The sequence below is a fragment of the Neolamprologus multifasciatus genome, chromosome 17 (assembly GCF_963576455.1).
Source record: "Neolamprologus multifasciatus chromosome 17, fNeoMul1.2, whole genome shotgun sequence".
In the NCBI taxonomy this organism is placed as follows: Eukaryota; Metazoa; Chordata; class Actinopteri; order Cichliformes; family Cichlidae; genus Neolamprologus; species Neolamprologus multifasciatus.
The window spans coordinates 25,295,220-25,313,490 of NC_140455.1; the positions used below are offsets into that span (position 1 = coordinate 25,295,220).

General features: G+C 39.1%; 1 protein-coding gene across 10 annotated transcripts in view; it reads left to right on the forward strand.

Moving 5' to 3' along the window:
- The window catches only part of anks1b (ankyrin repeat and sterile alpha motif domain containing 1B), a 290,075-nt gene that overhangs the window by 150,250 nt on the left and 121,554 nt on the right, over positions 1-18,271 (forward strand). For all 10 annotated transcript variants that reach the window (XM_085138763.1, XM_085138764.1, XM_085138765.1 and 7 more), the window contains one exon: positions 5,102-5,258. In XM_085138763.1, the coding sequence (XP_084994889.1) occupies positions 5,102-5,258 (157 nt within the window). The remainder of the gene's footprint in view (positions 1-5,101; positions 5,259-18,271) is intronic.

The window sequence follows — 18,271 nt, forward strand, 5'->3', positions numbered from 1 at the left end:
ACAGAGAAAACCCCAACAATCAAATAATCCTCTATGAGCAAGCATTTTGGCGACAGTGGGAAGGAAAAACTCCCTTTTAATAGGAAGGAACCTCCAGTAGAACCAGGCTCAGGGAGGGGCGGCCATCTGCCGTGACCGGTACTTACATGTAAAGCCAGGGTTGTTGCTACACACAGTGCTAGATGGGCGCAGCTCCCCATTATTCAAATTCCAGTTATTTCTTTATTTATTTTGTAATGCAAAAAAGTCAGTTAAATTTATTTAAACATTAAATTGTGCCATCTACTTTTCAGCAGCTGCCTCCTTGACCGACTGACTAGTCACTTCAATGCTAGTATACCTCAATTCTGATGGTTTTTGTTTGTATTATTGCATGTTCTTGTTGCCTATTTTGCTGCTTCTTTAAAGAAAAAGTCAACTCTTTTTTTTCCATTTACCATCAATCTAAACGAATCCACTGCAAAAGGTAGAGCCTCTTAAAAAAAATTAAAAAGTAAGATTTTACTTGACCCCAGAAGATCAATACTGAGGCAGTAAAAGTGTGACGGCGATGCTGAAAGTCAGGTTTGTCAGGAGAAACACTACACTGATTTGTGGCACAAATCTGGGAGAGTAGGCAGCTCTTCAGAAAACATGGCAAATCTTTCCAAGTTAAAGCAGTGGAGCCATCAGCTTTATAACAGAAAGTGACAGCTTTAATGGGAATCTCAGTTGTGATTTGAAAACAAACAATGAGTAAAAAAAATGAATCATTTCAGCCATATTCTCATTTGGATCATGAATAAATGGGATGTGTGAATTAGCCAAGTCTGGAAATAAATCCAGTGACAGCTCTCATACAGTCATGACAATGCATATGCTGGTGATGGGCACCAATCACAAGGAAGGTGAGATTAAACATAACATATCTCAAATAAATAAATAAATTGCATTCATCTACCAAACTTCCATTTTCATATTATAGCCCGGATGAGGGGTACCACTGATTGTTGCTGTGAAGTAATCAACCTGATTGCTGTAAACATACATGTGGTAACATAAATGAGGCCCCAGGATGTAAATCAATGTATACATGCAGAAAGGCAGTAATCAGGTTGTGCTTTTAGAAGCTATTGCAGTAATAATGACAAGTTTTGCTTCCTGATTTTTACTCATGACTGTGTAGTGACAAAAATGAGTTTTACAATAGATAAAAAGTGGAATCCTCCATAAACGTTTAGAGGCTACTTTTTAAAACAGTTCTCAGCCCTGTTCTGAATGCAATTATTTTCAATGGGAGAATATGTTACTGTTATGTTTTCTATGAAACAAGCTTTTATTTCTATCACAAAAACCAAAAACACCTTTATACTTCTATAGCTGTAGCAATCTGAATTGATCCAATAACCTTTGAGACGTATCAGAAAAAAATTAAAGTGTCAGCTCTACTGTGAAGCTGATAAAGGTTTGGGGTATAGAGGTGTGTAAACCCATATGTGGTTATGGTTTGGTACAGTCTTAAAATCAATGTGAACATGATTTGTTGCACCTTTAATGGTCAAAATAATCTTTATGTCTCAGAAATGGCTCTTCATGGCTGCACTGGAGTGCTCTCAATCTTTCCTTCAGCTCTGTGAGGGAAATCTCTAGCTAACCAGGCTGTCACGTCAAATCTGTCAGCCGAGACGGGGCCACCTGTGGACTGAAGGCGCATAAGTCTGACTGGGTCTGACTGGATTAGTGGTAATGGCGGCCTAATCGAGTGCTGATGGAGATGGAAAAGGGGGAGAAAAAACAAGGGACTTTGAGTTTGTGTGCCTTTTAATGAAGTGGGGTGTGAAATAAATCCCAGACTGAGTGCAGAAGGTGTGAGCGAGAGAAATCATCAAAGGACTGATTGCTCTGTAAGCTAGAATGATTAATCAGTTTTGAGTGTGCTCAGTGTGTGATTGATGGCCTGGTGCAGTGTGGGTAATGTAGTAGCAGATGCTGACAAGAAGAGTAATGGCTGTTGAATTAGAAAAGAGATTAGGAGAAGAGGAACGGAAAGATGAAGTCATTGGGTTTAGAAATATGTATGAAGCAATGGTGAGAACAGGGGCAGCCACACACAGTGAAGCGTTCACCACTGATCCCATTAGTAAGAGTACAACTTGGGGAAGGTTGCCAAGTGACACTTCAGAAATGATGATGGAGTCTAAGGGAAAGGACAGACATCCAGAGGCTGAGTCGCTGGAAAGAAATGTTTTGTCTTTTTGGCTGAAATGACTCTCGCCCCTGTAACCTTTTCCCCTGCTTCACATCACTCTCTCTTGTTTTTCATTCTTTCTTGGTACACATCTGCCTCACAGATAATGGACCTTTTGGGCTTCAGCTCCCTATCTGAGCCCTTTGGGGCTCAACCTTTTCACCAGCGCCGCAACAAAGTGCAATCTGAAATTTTCCTGAAATACCCAGAGAGCAAGGCTGTTATATAAAGGTCCCACAGAAACATTTCCTTATTTATGATTCTAAATTATTCAAATGAGAGCTGATTTTCAAAATGCTGCAAGCCCCATTTTGCTAAAAATCAATGATCTGTCTCATTTAATATGCAAATGACATTTTAGGCATTCTGCAGTCTTTTTAGTCAGAGTGAATTACAATAAGGCTCACAAATGTGTCCAACAGCACTTATTGAGAGAATTGAATGAAGGGTATACTGTCATTTCTATTAAGGGTCGGATAAGAAATAATCAAGAAGAACCTTTTAAGTTTATTGTGCAAGTTTAGATTTCTAACCTTTTATTTTGGGGAAATGGGAAAAGAAAATCCAACCTGGCTCTATTAACGGACTAAAGAGAAACCTAAAGAGAGAAAGTAGAGGCAAACAAGTTCATGTGTTTGATTAGGATAGAAGTTAAATTTGTGAATGGAAATAAGAACTCCCCTATTCCTTAGACCTAAACTAGTTGTCCCTTAAATAAGTTAAAAATGTTACAATGACTAAAGTTTAATGTTTGCAAATACCCTTAAGCCACTTGAGCCTTGAGCCACCTTTAGCAATAGCAACTTGAACTTATCTCTCACATCATTGTGAAGGTATTTTGGTCCACTCTTCTTTACAGCATTGTTTCAGTTCATTGAGGTTTGTGGGCATTCATTTAAGCACAGTTCCCGTCACAGCATCTCAATGAAGTTGAGGTCGTAAGTTTAACTTTGCCATTGCAATTTGTGCTGTGCTTGGGATCTCTATCCGGCTGCATGACCAAGCTTTGGCTTTTAAACAGATGGCCTCACATTTGACACTAGAATACTTTGGTATATAGCGGACTTGAAACAGGCCCATGTCCTCCTCTATTAACCTTCGTTATTTTGCAATATAGTTTTTTGTTGTTGGTTTTTCGCTGTTTTTACTAATATGCTGATATTTGTTTTTACTATATACGGTGCTGGGCATTATGGCCAAACATTATGGACATTACTCCAAAAATAGTAGGTAGCTTGTTGCCGTGCTGTCTTCAGCTTTTACTCCTCTCTTCTGTGGAACCAGCTCCCAGTTTGAATTTGGGAGAAAAAAAAACCCTCTCTATTTTTAAGATTAGGCTTAAAACATTTCCTTTTGATAAAGCTTATAGTCAGGGTTGGGTCAGGTGACCCTAAACCCAATAGACCTTGGCTGCTGGGGGCTGCCCATAATGCTGTCTTTACACACTTTTGCAGTTTCTCAGAGCATTGTCTGACCTTGGGGTGACTTTGCTGATATGTTCACTCCTGGGAAGATTGTGGCATTCGTTTAACACACACCTGCTGACTATGGTTGCTGCTTGCGCTCTTAATTCCTGTGAAAGCAGTTAAGATGTATCTTGTTTTTGTTCTTTTTCACACAACTTTTTTGTCTTTGTTATGAAGTTTTGCTAATTTCGTTTGTCACACTTGAAACCTCAGCTGGGTCAGGGGTAAACCCTTGCACAAGGTGCATCTTGAAAACCTTGCCTATCAAGATAATCATTTACTTTGCTGCTATTTTTACCCTGCAAATAATTGGATTTTGATTTATTTATTAATTTAATTTGCATTTCAAACAGAAAAACTAACAATTAAAAATTTCCAGGTTAATTCTGCCTTTTTTACCTTTAATGTATGAACTCTGTCCTCTTTTTCCTAGTGACTCCTTTCCTCTTTTATGCATAAAATATTTTCACGCCATGTGATCATACCCTGAAGCTATTGCACCATCAGAAGATCAGCAGCCTGCTCTCTCAACATTTAATAAGTTGAAATAAAGCTTTTGTATCCCCTTGTATGTTTGTACTTCAAGGTTAGGGTTTGGCTTTGGTTATCCTATCCTATTATTAAAGGATTTTGATCACGTTCATGAGATTCGTCACATTAAGCCTTCAAACATTAAAGTAAAAACTGCAGTAATGTTACAGCATTTATATGGGAGAAAAGTTGTCTCTTTTGTGTTAAGGAAAAGCTCCAGGAAAGCCTTGTCGATCACATTGAGGACAAAAGCCCAAAGTGACTTTTGGATTTTAAAGAAACGAGGAAACTTCAAACTTTTCCCAACCTTTTATTTTAAGAAAAGACTGGCCTAAACCTTTGATGATAATCCAATTGTGTGAACACGGTTGGACTTCAATGATAGCCTTGAGCTGAACTCGCATTACTGATCTGATGTGGTTATTTTCCTTTGTTGTTTGTAATGAAGCACCTCAGGCCAAGGCAAAGAAAAAGAACTTTAGCCTCTTAACAGACCTCTTTTTGTCTTAAAAAAAAATCTGCCCTCTCTTGCTTTTAAAAAGTCACAAAATAAGAATTCCTGGCTGGACTCAATCAGAGGCTTCTTCACTTCCCTTTTTAAAGACCATTCATTAACATGACACATCATCTATGGGTCTCTGGAAGGGTATAATACCAGTTTGGCTGAAGTACATAATTAATGATGTAATTAGTGGTGTTTGTCTTATAATGAATGGAGTGCGGCTGGTAGCTTCCAGTGGAATCATTTGAATAAAACATGTAAAATTATGGTGGGGTAAAGAAAAACAGCTATCAGATTTTTCTTGTTGGTGGCTATTATGATATGTTTAACAAACTACCCTACCATTTCTCTTTCCGTTTTTTTTCTCCCTCCCAGGATTCAAAGCGTTCGGCAGAGATCATCACTTCTCCTTCGCTGGATGTTTTCCTTCCAGAAGACGAGGACAACCCGTATGAGTCTGTGACCACCGCTGTCACACGCAAACCCTCCTCTCTTGATATCAGTCAACGACTCAACGCCTGTCCACGCAATGGTAGGATAGCTACACATGTATCTGGTACCTAAAATACTAAAACAGTCCTGTAACTTGTATTTATAAACTTAGGTGTCCTTTTATTTAGGTTATGTAAATATAATACTTACTTGAATATCTAAGACTTTAGACACATTATTAGATACACCTTGCTAGTACCAGGTTGGACCCAAGTTTGCCTTCAGAATTGGCTTCATTCTTCATGGCACATTTTCAAGTACTGGAAACGTTCCTCAGAGATTTTGGTCTGAATTAACATGATGCTACACATCCATGATGTGAATATCCTATTCCATCCCTGGGATCTAGTGACTGTGCGAGTACTGTGTACTCATTATCATGTTCAAGAAACCATTTTGAGATGATTTGAGCTTTGAGAGATGGCAAGTTATTCTGCCGGCACACTGTGGTCATAAAGGGATTTACACAGTCAGCAACAATACTAAGGTAAAAAACGTTCAGTTTGGGCCCAAAATGTGCCAAGAAAATATCCCCCACACTGTTACACCACCACCAGCAGCAGCAGCATGAACTTTTGATAAAAGGCATGATGGATCCATGCTTTCCTGTTCTTTACACCAAATTGTGCCCATGCTGAAAATGAGACCCATCAGACCAGGCAGCAGTTTTTCAATGTTCTGTTGCGCAACATGAATTGAAGGCTCAGTTCAAGGCTTAGCTGGCAGGAGTTGCACCTGGTGTTCAAATATGCTCCTCTGCATTCATTGGTTGTACATAGTGGTTATTTGAGCTAGTGCTTTCTTTCTATCAGTTTGAAGCAGTCTGAACATTCTCTTCTGCGCTCTTAACCCTCTCAGGCTCAAATTAAACTTTTTGTTGCTAATGCACAACCAAGTCCTGCAGTGGTACTTCTGAGTAAAAAAACCTCATAAAATATGTATGTGAGCTAATCAGGTTGTTAGTTTTTAACTGTTGCAAATTGGCAACGCCTGCCTCGAGAGGGTTAAAGCGTTACCAAGAGTGCTGTCACTGACTGGATATTTTCTCTTTTTTTAGCCCATTCTCTTTAAGTCCTTGAGATGGTTGTGTGGAAAAATCCCAGTAGATGAGCAGTTTGTGAAGTACTCAAACCAGTCTGTCTGGTGCCAACAACCATGCTGTGTTTAAAGTCACTTAAATCATTTTTGCGTCCCCATTCTGATGCTCTGTTTGAACTTGATGTCTTAACCATGTCTGCCTGCCTAAATACATTGAGTTGCTGCCATGTGATTGGCTGATTGGATATTTGGGCTAGAAAGTAGCCAGTAAGTGTAGGTTTTATTTAGGGGTGCAACAATACTCGTATTGATATTGAACCGTTCGATACAGTGCTTTCGGTTCGGTACGCATATGTATCGAACAATACAAAATTTTTTATTTATTTTATCAACTTTTCTTCTGATGATGCTGTCTGTGTTGAGTGCTCAGTGAATCTGCGTTCGACTACTCCGCCTAGGCTGCACTGTTGAGTGCAGATCCCCTGAGCGCAGCGCAACATGGCAAATTGAACCTCCCCCACCCTCATTCAGATCTGGCGTTTGGAACTATTTTGGTTTTCATGTGAAGCATGACCCTGATGGTAAGCGCGTCATGGACAAAAGTAAAACAGTATGTCGGATATGCCACGCAATGCTCAATTGGTGGGAACTAGTGCGTTAGCGCAGTTAGCTTGTTAACGTGTCGACGCCATCCAGCCCCACGCACGGGGCGATCCGCGGTAACTCGTTAACGGAGATTTGCTGCGTTATGGCGTTAAAGTCATTTTAACAAGATTAACGCTGACAGCACTAGTGGGAACACAACGAATATCACTGCACATTTACGCTGACATCATCCTAGTGCAAAGACAAGTGGAAGCAGACAGAAACAACAAGCACGCATGCTACCCGAGTCATTTAGACAGCCGTTAGCACATGATTCTCCTTATGGGGACCTGATATGTTTAATATGCTGAAAAAATATCAAACCGTGACACCAAAGTATCGAACCGAACCGTGAATTTTGTGTATCGTTGCACCCCTAGTTTTATTGTTAAATTATGTTTTTTTTTTCCTTCTGATAAGACTCAGCCACTTTATAATTGACTTGATTTTTATTGAATTGATTCAGTCGTCAGGGTGTTATCGTACAGAAAATGTACAGTCTGTCACTGCAGAAAATCTTAGAATGGTCCTAGAATAATTTGACAGTGGAACATATGGTACGTTCAAGTACAAGCCATGATCCATATGAAAATCCCACTGCTGTGAAGATCACGACTTCAGTAGCAGAAACGAGCCAGCTGAAAGCCAAACATATTGCCTATTCAACATGAACACACAGTTTTATGGCAGTAAACAAGTGTGGAGACAGTGGGTGAGAGTGAGAGCAGCAGTGTTTGGGATACATGCATTGTTAAAAATATGGTGGCTTTTGTTGGTCTTCATTTATTTAAGGCAGCTTAGCTGATTTTTAAAATTGATTACCAAGATAAGATGTTAGTATCAGGGTAATATACAGATGAGGTCTGAGTTTCTATTTTACTTTTCCACTCCCCAGTAATAATTAGTTCCTAAAACGTACTTTTAATTTGTGTACTTCATTTTCATCCTGTCTTTATCACCTCATAAACATCACCTTAAAATCTTTATAGATCCTGCTGCTGTCCTCAAAAAGCTTGCCAATGATTGGAACTCAATATTTAATTGACATCGTATCAAAAGTTGAAACTTTAATTTAAAATATATTCCCAAGTTAGAATAGAGGCCTGTTTATCACTGTGCATGGAGAGCAGATGCTTCTGTTGCGTAAACAGAATCTTTTTCTCAGCCTTGCTTTGTATATAATTTCAACTGCTCAACAGCTTAGGACTTCCTTCCTTTCATATTACAGAGGTTTTCATTGCTAGATTAGCACCCAGAGTCTGTTACTGTTACTGTAGTTTAAATCTACAAAAGAAAGTGGGTTGAAGCAAATTAATAACTTTAAATTATATCATATGCAAACAGTTGCTCGTTTACATCCCTAAATATTGAGGTTCCTTTTAGTCTAGGAGCAGGTGGAAATAAATATTTTATCCGTGAGCTAAATAACTGTTTCTGCAAACAACTGAAATAATTAAAATGCATTGACTAGGGTTCATTGATAAATATCTAATGGCATTTTCCACATTCAATATTGACATTAATAGAAAGTGGTCAGCTGCTAGATTTGGGTGTTAAAACTAAATAGTTAATGTAGAATATTGATCGCGTTGCATCTCTCTCTTCCACAATGTATCTTCTATTCTGTCTTCTGCCCATCACCGCAAACTGCTGATGTCAGATGGCTGCCCCTCTCTGAGCCTGGTTCTGATGGAGTTTTTTTCCTATTTAAAACGGAGCTTTTCCTTCCCACTGTCACCAAATGGTTCCTCAAAAGTAGTTGTTTGGTTCTTGGGGTTTTCTCTATTATTGTAGGGTCTCTACCTTACAGTATAAAGTGCCTTCCTGTGATTTGGCGCTGTGTAAATAAAACTGAATTGAACTGAAAGTGTATTAATGATTGCTAAAAAAATCTTCTTCCAGGCATGGGTGTACTTCTTGAGAAGTAGTGCAAATATTGTATTTGCAGTACTCTCTGAGTAACTTCTAACTTCTTTCAGTCTAAAAATGCGTTTATAACTAAAGCAACCATTCAGCGATTTATACCTGATACCTGATACCTTTTCACTGTCATCCACACTGTTTTCTAATCTGTTTCTAGCATGAGCTAATCCCTCGGCCTTTGACCTTTCAGTCAGTTCTGTTTGCTCACCGCTTGTTTGGTCTGCGGCGTTGTGCCTCTGCACCCACGACAACAAACACCCACGGATGCATTCACCCCTTTCACTTGACTACACACTGCTGCAGGTTGTCACGGCAACTGCATCACCGGCTGGTGAGTCACCTGAATGTTGCCATGGGAACTGTCTTGCTAGTGACACCCCCCTCCCCACCACTCCTGAGCAGAGGAGCAGCGAGAGGCTACTGTAGAGCCTTGTTTTCTGTGTGTTTGTCCCGTGCTCGACTGTTGGATCTTGCTCATCATCGACTGTTTGAGAGTTGAGAGTTGAACTATCAGCACACACTCTAGATTGTGCATGTGTGCGTGCATGTGATAGGTTAGTTGTTTTATGTCAAAGTGTTTTTGGGTGGAGAATTGCTCCACTGACGTAAAGGAATAGTGTGGGTGTTGTATTTGTTCTCATCTCTCTGAGTGCTGTTACCTGGCCAAATGAGAGGGAAAGAGAGCCACAGAGACTGGGAATAAGACTGAGATGTGAGGCAGAGCTGACTACATATCTATGGTATAGGTAAGCATGACAAGAAGGACATATTCACCTATAACATAGAGATAGTTTACATATAACATAGATAACTCCTTCCAGGTATCAGATAATGTGTTAATCCAGATAGACCAAAGGTAAGAAAGACACTGAGATGGAACATGGACATGTTATACATTCAGTAGAGAAAGTCAAAGGTTGACTCAGGCTGAGCCATCTCCATGAAAATGACACAGCAGGAGGGAAAATCCTGGATTCCTGCTCTGAGTCCAGTCACGTGTCAGCCTAATTGGACATGGGTGTGAGTCAGTCTCTCTTTATCTGCCTCTGAGAGGAAGGATGTGGTGATCAAGGAACATGAGGAGGAAAGGGCTGAGATGAGAGGAAAAGGAAGAGCAGAGTGGGACTTGGTGCAATACACTGCAAAAAATTTGGTTTGTTCTTTGGTGTTATCATATTTAAGTTACTGTGTGGAGGTTTTGGGAAAATACTGAATAAAAGTTCATTACAACCACTGTATTTATTGCAAAAAAGAGCTTTAACAACAACAATAGCCACCAATGCATAAGTTAAGGAACAATGTGTTGTGATTTCTAGAGGGATAGACAGGGGTTAGAGTTAAAGGGCTGCCTTAAATTTAAATATATAGTTTTTTGGACAACCAGAAGTTTTTCTATACTATATGTGGTGTAGGATTGTGAAATAGTTTAACTCTGGAATTAAATTAATGTCCAAACATAACATTATAAAGAAATAATTTTCACAAGGTACAGGGATTTAGAAGGATGCCAGTCACTGGATGAAATAAAAGTTCTGTATAGATGGTTTATAAAGGTATTATAAGATAATTATTCATTTTTTTAAAAAGCCACATCTTATTTTAAATACTGTTTTATTATCAAAAAAGCATTAATTTGCTGATATGTTTTAATAAAATTGTAATGAGCCTGTTAATGTTGCCAGCCTGTTAGGCCTGTTTTCTGACCACAGTAACAACGGCAGAAGAGACAATTTTTTAACAGCACTATAAAAAGTTCTGGTTCAAGATTTGTTAAACTAGGGACACGAAATGAACGCTACTGCCTCAACGTAAAATCTCCACACAGACGGATCAGATGTTACATGTGCATTTACAGTTTGTGAAATTGTGTCACAGTCAAAAATGGTGCATAATTACTAGCCTATATTGTGCATCTGAAAAATCCTGCTCTGCAATAGAAGCAGAATTTTTAAAGTTAACATCATCAGCGCCTGTAGTGGAAAGCAGGTATCTGAAAATAGGAGTATTTCATAAACTCATATTTAGAAAATGACAAAGAACTTATTGCATTTTTTTTATATTTAAGTATTACCAGAAACGTGATCTTTCTAAAAAGGTTCATTTGGATTTAGTTTATGGTGTCATACATACCTGGGGAATATTACACTCCTGAGTGTCCATATTCATAGTGTCAGAGTACCAGATATTCCGAAAAAAATTGAAGGGTCTAGCTGGATATTTTTTGTAGTGTAAACCCTGCCTGATAGCCACCTGTCTTGTTATTGCTGGTTAGTGGGCTGCAGGTGTGGGCTGCTGCAGTCTCACAGTTGAGGAGGGGAAGATGCTACAATACACTCAGAAGCTTCAAAGAATCAGGGCGGTTTTATCAAAATTCATCTGCTGACTGTCACTCAGCCTAGCCGCTACAGAAACACTGGGGGCCTGTTGTCACTGAGACTGCCATCCCAAACAATTTCCTGCATTTCATGTCTTGGCTTCTTGAATTCCTCACCAACCTTTCATCTCTTTTTATTTTACTTTTAACTTTTTTTTTCTGTCTCCTAAAGCACTTGTCAAGATATTCTTCACAGAATATCTTCACGTGTTAGAGGCGCAGTCCTCCTTCTGATGCTGCAGTATTCATGGGAACGCGGTGTCCCTTTGCACAATATGCCCTCTGATATGAAAACTGTCACTTTTGACAATGAAGAGGCTGAATTATTTTCTTTATAATGCAAAGTACATGGAGTATATAGTTGCGCACGTAATCCTTTTATTCTTCGAGTCCTAAGGCAAGTCATTTTTTATTTTATGTCAGGATTATATTTATTCCTTTCTGATAGAATTTCCTCTGTTTCGAATGAGAGAATACATTTCTGCTGCACTGTTTGCCTGCAGATAGATTTAATGTACATTTGTCAGATTCGTTTTATTCATTTTTACATGTATACAGATTCAGATAGAAATACAACTGCTTGCCAAGTGTAAATTAAAACACTCATGCAGAGAATGGAATGTAACAAGCTAGTAGGAGAAGCAGAAACATATCTGGTGTCACTTTCAACCATCAGATGTCTCAGTTTTCTTTTGTGCAGTTTCTCAACCTTAAATTATTCTTTTTTTGTTTAGTTTTTGCTCTGCTACTAAGAAGCACATTTATTAAGTTACTCAGTATTTGTAACTGTGACATTTAACCAGTTAAACAGTTCTGCAGTACTGGTAATCAGTTTAACAATCAGTAGATTTGAACTCCAGGAATGCTGCTGTAACAGCCTGATTGCAGAAATGCACAGGAGCACTGCAGGTAAAGTGCGATCCTGCAGATAGGAAAACAGGCAGCAGAGTGGTGAGGAGGGACCTGCAAGCGAAGCTTCCCAGCTTCCAGTCACGTATGGAGAAGACAGGAAGTACAGATTGTTGCCAAGCAGTAAGAGCAAAAGTGCTTCTTTTCTGCTATTGACTGACTTCTCCCAAGATAAATACACACTTGGTGTTTGTACCTATGTATGTGCTTTTGTATGCGTATAATACTTCACAGTTCTATATTTATATACAGGATCTCTGTAAACTTTCCAATGACAAAATCAGCCAATAAACATGCAGGATGGGTATCTTGAATTTCTTTGAATTTTTCTTTGGTTTGTCACCTCTTGAAGGAATTTGTAATACATAATTGTAATTATGAAATACGTTCATTTGACCAATTTTACCCTGGATCCTCAACTGCTTTCTATTGAAGCATGTTTGTGCAACTGAAAAACATGTTTTCCATTCACAAGTTAAAATTTTGGGATACGATCGGAAAATTCTGAATTAGATGTCTGAAAATTTCAACATTTTAAGTCAAACTTCTAAGAAAATAACTCCAAACTGGAGATGAACCTTTTTGAGTTATTAAGTTGACATTTTGAGATAACTCAAAATTCTGACTTATGTGTGGCAAAATCTTAAAACACAATACGTTTAGAATGAGGCGACACAGGAATCATCATAGCTTTGACCTCAGAGGTCAACGTTTTGGAAAATCATCTCAGATTTTTTAATTTATACTATCCGGTCTTTAAGTGATGATGTGATGAATCTGGTGTTTATTAAGGCTGTTGTGTTTTTAACATGTTTTAATGTTTTGTATCTTGTTCTATTTAATCTCAAAAAGCCTTTAAAAACAGTCAGTGATCACTGTCAGCTTCTCTCAGTTTTTATTGCCGCTAGCCCGTGCATCAGTATATGAATGACTAACCTCATATTGTGGATGGATTATCTATGTTGTTCTCCTGACTGAAGTTTGGTCTGTTTACAGCATCCTGCCATGCATCTGCATTTGTCCCTAACCATCTGGAATCCTCGTGTCAACTTTTATCGAGTGGAAAAAAGTTAGCGTTCATCCTCCAGCTTCACTGTGTTTTTGCTAACATGGCTGTGCCGCTAGCGATCATGTAGCACATCATTATATACCAGCTAGCCTAGGGTGACCATATTTTGATTTCCAAAAAAGAGGACACTTAGCTCAGTCAAAAATAACTTAAAAACCTCTGGAATTAAATAATGCTCATTTGCATAAGAAAAATTACCAGTACTAGGTCGGTATGAGGGCTGGACTGGGACAAAAAATTGACCAAGGCATTTTGACTAGAGACCGGCCCACCAGGTATTATAGGAAAAGCCATAAAGCCTTTGAATTAAAACGAACGCTGTTGTGACAGTGATGTGCACTGTCTTGTTGGTATGTGTATTATTTCTATACATTTTACATCAGATATACTTAGATTGTAAGATTCAGTATTATTTATTAAAAGCTAGACATTTTAAATGAGAATAAGAAAGAAAAGTATTTCTTTGTGCCCTCCTTTCCCTGTTAATGCCCTACCTGGCCCCCTGGCCTGTATTTGTATAGCGCTTTTACTAGTCCCCCCTAGGGACCCCAAAGCGCTTTATACACCCAGTCATCCACCCATTCACACACTGGTGGAGGCAAGCTACAGTTGTAGCCACAGCTGCCCTTCGGCGAGGCCTGCCATATCGCGCCATCGGCCCTTCTGGCCAACACCAGTAGGCGGTAGGTGAAGTGTCTTGCCCAAGGACACAACGACTGAGACTGTCCGAGCCAGGGCTCGAACCGGCAACCTTCCAATTACAAGGCGAACTCCCAACTCTTGAGCCACGATCACCCCTGGTAAAGCAGCCACACCGATAATTTTATTACAGATGAAAGAATTTAGACAGTTTTTCAACTCTCAGCGATGCCGCAGTGATCGTTTGACTTAGGGACCTGCAGCGGAGTTTGGGCCCAGACATGGCTAATGACGTCAGAATTAAAGACTGGATAGGTATCACTTCTACGTTCACCAAGTGAACCTCGTTGCCTGAAGCTGTTTGATCCACAAGCTTTTGTCTAACAACAGATGTGTAAGCAGGTTGAGTGAGAACTTTTTAACCATACTGTATATCTGCTGCTTTGTATGGAGGTGTATGTCAATGTTAAGTTACATCATATTTCATTTCAAATTTCAGGACACAGAAAGTCACACGAATTCTGATTTGAGGGTTCACACTGAGGTCATGTGAAAGTGGCCTGAGGCAGATTGAAAAGATTAGATTTCTGGCTGCTCTGAGTCACATATGAGGAGGAAAAACTAAACAAAGCTCAGATTTTGGTCTTTTTTATCCCGCAGTGTGAGCGCAGCCTCAATCTGAACTTGCTCACAGTCTTATCTGGATGGTTAATATATAAAGATTGCTACTTCATAACAGTGTTGATTTTCATTATTTTCCCCTTATGTTACAGAAAGAGGCAGTTTTAATGATGGTCTTGTCACAGCTATTAACGCCATGCTTCATTTTTAAATGAGTTCACATTAGCCAGTCACAGGTATGCACACCGCAGCCCTGCTACCTGACAGGTTAATGAATGAAGTACTCGGTCTTTTAGTTTCTTACTCCCCCTCCCATATTAACTTTCACCCTCACTGCTCTCTGGTGGATAAAGCTGTGATGTTGCTGCGTCTCACCCCATTTATCGCACTTTGGTTGGCACTGGAGGCTTAGAGTGGCTAATGGCACCATGTACTAGCCCAGGGCTTTGCCATTAAAAGGGTCGAGGCCCATTGACTTGTTGAAAGAAAGGCAATAACATGTCTTCCTCTTTGACACCCAGAGGAAATTGCTGTTGATATGGTCATACACTTTTTTTTTTTCTTAAAGTTTCTGGTCTTAGCTTTACATTCAAGCCTTGAGTTTTCTGTTGACTTACTTAGATTTGGTTGTTTCTGTTATATAGTTCTGTTTGCGCTCTATTGTAGGAGTAAAGAAGACTCTGTGGCTTTTCTATACTTTCAAGATCAACAGTGAGTTAAGATCTTTAAATACTTTCTGACTTCCCTATTGTGGAGGCTTATCTTACAATATAATCTTTAAAACATATAATTATTTTCTAAATGTTGTAGGTATTCTAGTCAAAAACATTACTAAAACATTTCGATTTGGGATTTTCTTCAATATTTATGCAGACATTATGTTTATATGGGGCTCACAGAAGACTCATTTCATGCCCTCAAATGATGATTCCAGTAGTGAATCAAACCTTATCAACTTCCTGCTGGAGAAACTACTCAGCATGACGGACAATCTGCCCTATGCCGTGCATGCCTCCCTGATTGGTCACCGTAGCACTCATAGCAAAAGTCTCATTGGCCCAAGGTGTAGGAATGAGCGGTAGAGGAGATCCTTTCTACTACCGAGCTATAGTATTAGATGGTGTAACTTGATATTTTAAAAATCTACACATGCACATCAACATTTTATCATATTATACTCTTACTCCATCCCATCTGTTCATTACCAGATGGAAGGATTATTATTACTAGACCATCACATGCGATTTATTTTATACTGCATTTGTTAATAGCATTAATCTAATTAAAATTTTAAGCCAAATTTCTCATAGGTAAGATACTGTACATATTGATAGTTGACATGTATTTTATTTATATGCATATTTATTCCACTAATTTTTCTTGTTTTATAGTAGCTGTGCTTTATAATGCTGTTTTTTAAATGTATCACCTTGGTTTGTATTGGAAACATTTACGAAATGTTTGGAATATAATAACTTACAGACATTATAGTTTGCATCCAAACATGAGGTCACATTTGGCGTCTGATCTCACTTTTACATTTCAACAATTTTTTTAAGTTGATCCCTAAATAATGTTTCTATAATCAAATATCTGACGTGCTACCATTATATGATTTATACTGCACGACAAACTTCTTAAAGTACATTTAAAAAGAAAGAAGACAAAATGAATATATAGAAAATATAATACTGTTCCCATAAAGCTAAATATTGCCCAGAGAGTGAGCTGCCTTGATAGAGGTTTGCATGCTGAGTGCTCTTTGTTTTTGCCGTTTTTGCTATCTGACTCTGTACACTGTTGCGAAATCAGTTTTACCCCGGTTCGTTTTATTCCTCGAAACTTCCAGAGACGGCACCGGAACTCAGTAGTTATTTCACAAAACCTTTATTCATCTTTATTCATCTTCATTTAAGCATGCACTTCTAGAAGGGAAGACGAGGCCGATGTCCCTCTGCAAAATCTTCACCCCTTTGTTAGTTACAGCCAGCTTTATAGAGGCGACCCCATCATAAAACCCCCATGGTGTGCTCCAAACTCTGTGTCTGTGTGTATGCACGAGCATGTGAGTGCCTGTGTGTGCGCATACCTGTATGCCTATGTGAGCGCACGTGAGTGAATGTATGTGCGTACCTGTATGTATGTGTGAGTGCGCAAGAGTGAGTGTGCATGTTGGTGTGGGTGCGTAACAGTTAAAGCACTGTGGGTGTAGGTGACTCCCTAGAGGTCATAAAAACCCATCTCCCTTCCAGACCACAGTTATCCAGTTACAAATGTTGAGACCCCCACCCAGATATCCTCTGGGGAATTTCCACTCAGCATTAACTCCTCTTTGTCTTAGTTTCACGGTCCAACTGGGGAGGGTCTCCTAAAATCTACTCCTAAGTTCATGACACAATCAGGCCTTTATTACATTGAGGGCAGTGTCAGTGTCTCTACAATAATTCTACATTCTATGTTAACACATTTCTAAACTCTAAATCAGCTAAACATTCCTACAACACCTTATTGCTTCTGCTCCTGTTTCTATTTTTTATTGCACTGAGCATATAAAAGGCACAAGAATTTCCTTTGGGATTAATAAAGTTATCTCTTTTATTAATTTTTGTATCAGTATAGTCAGTATGAATAAATAACCTGAGCAGCAACTGTACTTTGTCTGAAATGCAACAGAAGATCAGCTGATGTCTGTTTATAGTAGAACTCACAAATTCAGCATGAACACAATTTCCACCCAAGGTGGGAACAATGGCAACTTCTGTACAAAAGGGCTTTTCACAAAATAGAAATACACTGAATGACTAAAGATACAGACCAAAAATACTACTGAATTGGCCTAGATTTAATGAGGATCTTAAAGATTATTACTCTCAATTCCCTGTGTGGATTTAAAATTATCCTAATCTGAAACCCCAAACCATAGGTATTGGCTAAAGCATCTTTGCTGTAGTGCACGGGTAAATAAAACTTTCAAACTTCCTCTTTTTTCAATTCCAACTGTAGTGTTAAAAAAAACACAGAAGCTCAGCTGTAAGTTGACACTGACTTGCAAGGTTGCATGCACACACATACACTATACATATGAAATACCCCCAGAGTGGCAGAGAGGCAGAACTGACAGCCCAAAGAACGTGTCTAAAATTGACAGTTTTTGTCTTGTTAGATGACCAGGAAGTGGACAGCTGATTGAACGCTTGCGCACACAGAGCATTCACTTAGACACACAGGTCCTCTACAGGGTGTTGTAAAGAGCAGGGCAGCTGGTCTTGGATCAACACAGAGTTATATTTGAATATATCCAGGCTCTATTATAAGACACAGAAACTGTACAATGAAACATTTCGGCGCTTCCCAGTATCAAGGATGTGAACAGGTACAACATCCATCAGAGATTACATTTCGACACCCATACACATATGCACTTTTATATGCACACTAACATACAAACATGTATTCTCTTTGGCAAGGACAGCTAAGAGTGTTTCCCAGGAGTGAGCCCAAGGCAGGCGTAAAGGCAGCAGAGTCAGAAACAGACACATTCACACACACATCTTACATCCATCATCAAAAACAGTGTTGACAGGCGTATTCAATAGGACAAAACCTCAATCCCTATCTATATATAACCCTCCTTCCTTTTTTCTCTCTCTCCCAGTTTTTTCACTCTTTATTTTATCTATTTACGCCCACATTTAAACATTGATTCAGCTCCAGGCAGTTCTTTTATGGTGCATGCGCGTGTGTATGTGTGCATGCGCATGCTCGTGTGTGTTTGCAAACATGTTTGATAGATGTGAGAGCATGCTGTGAAGCTGTGTCACTTTCCCCCTGCAGG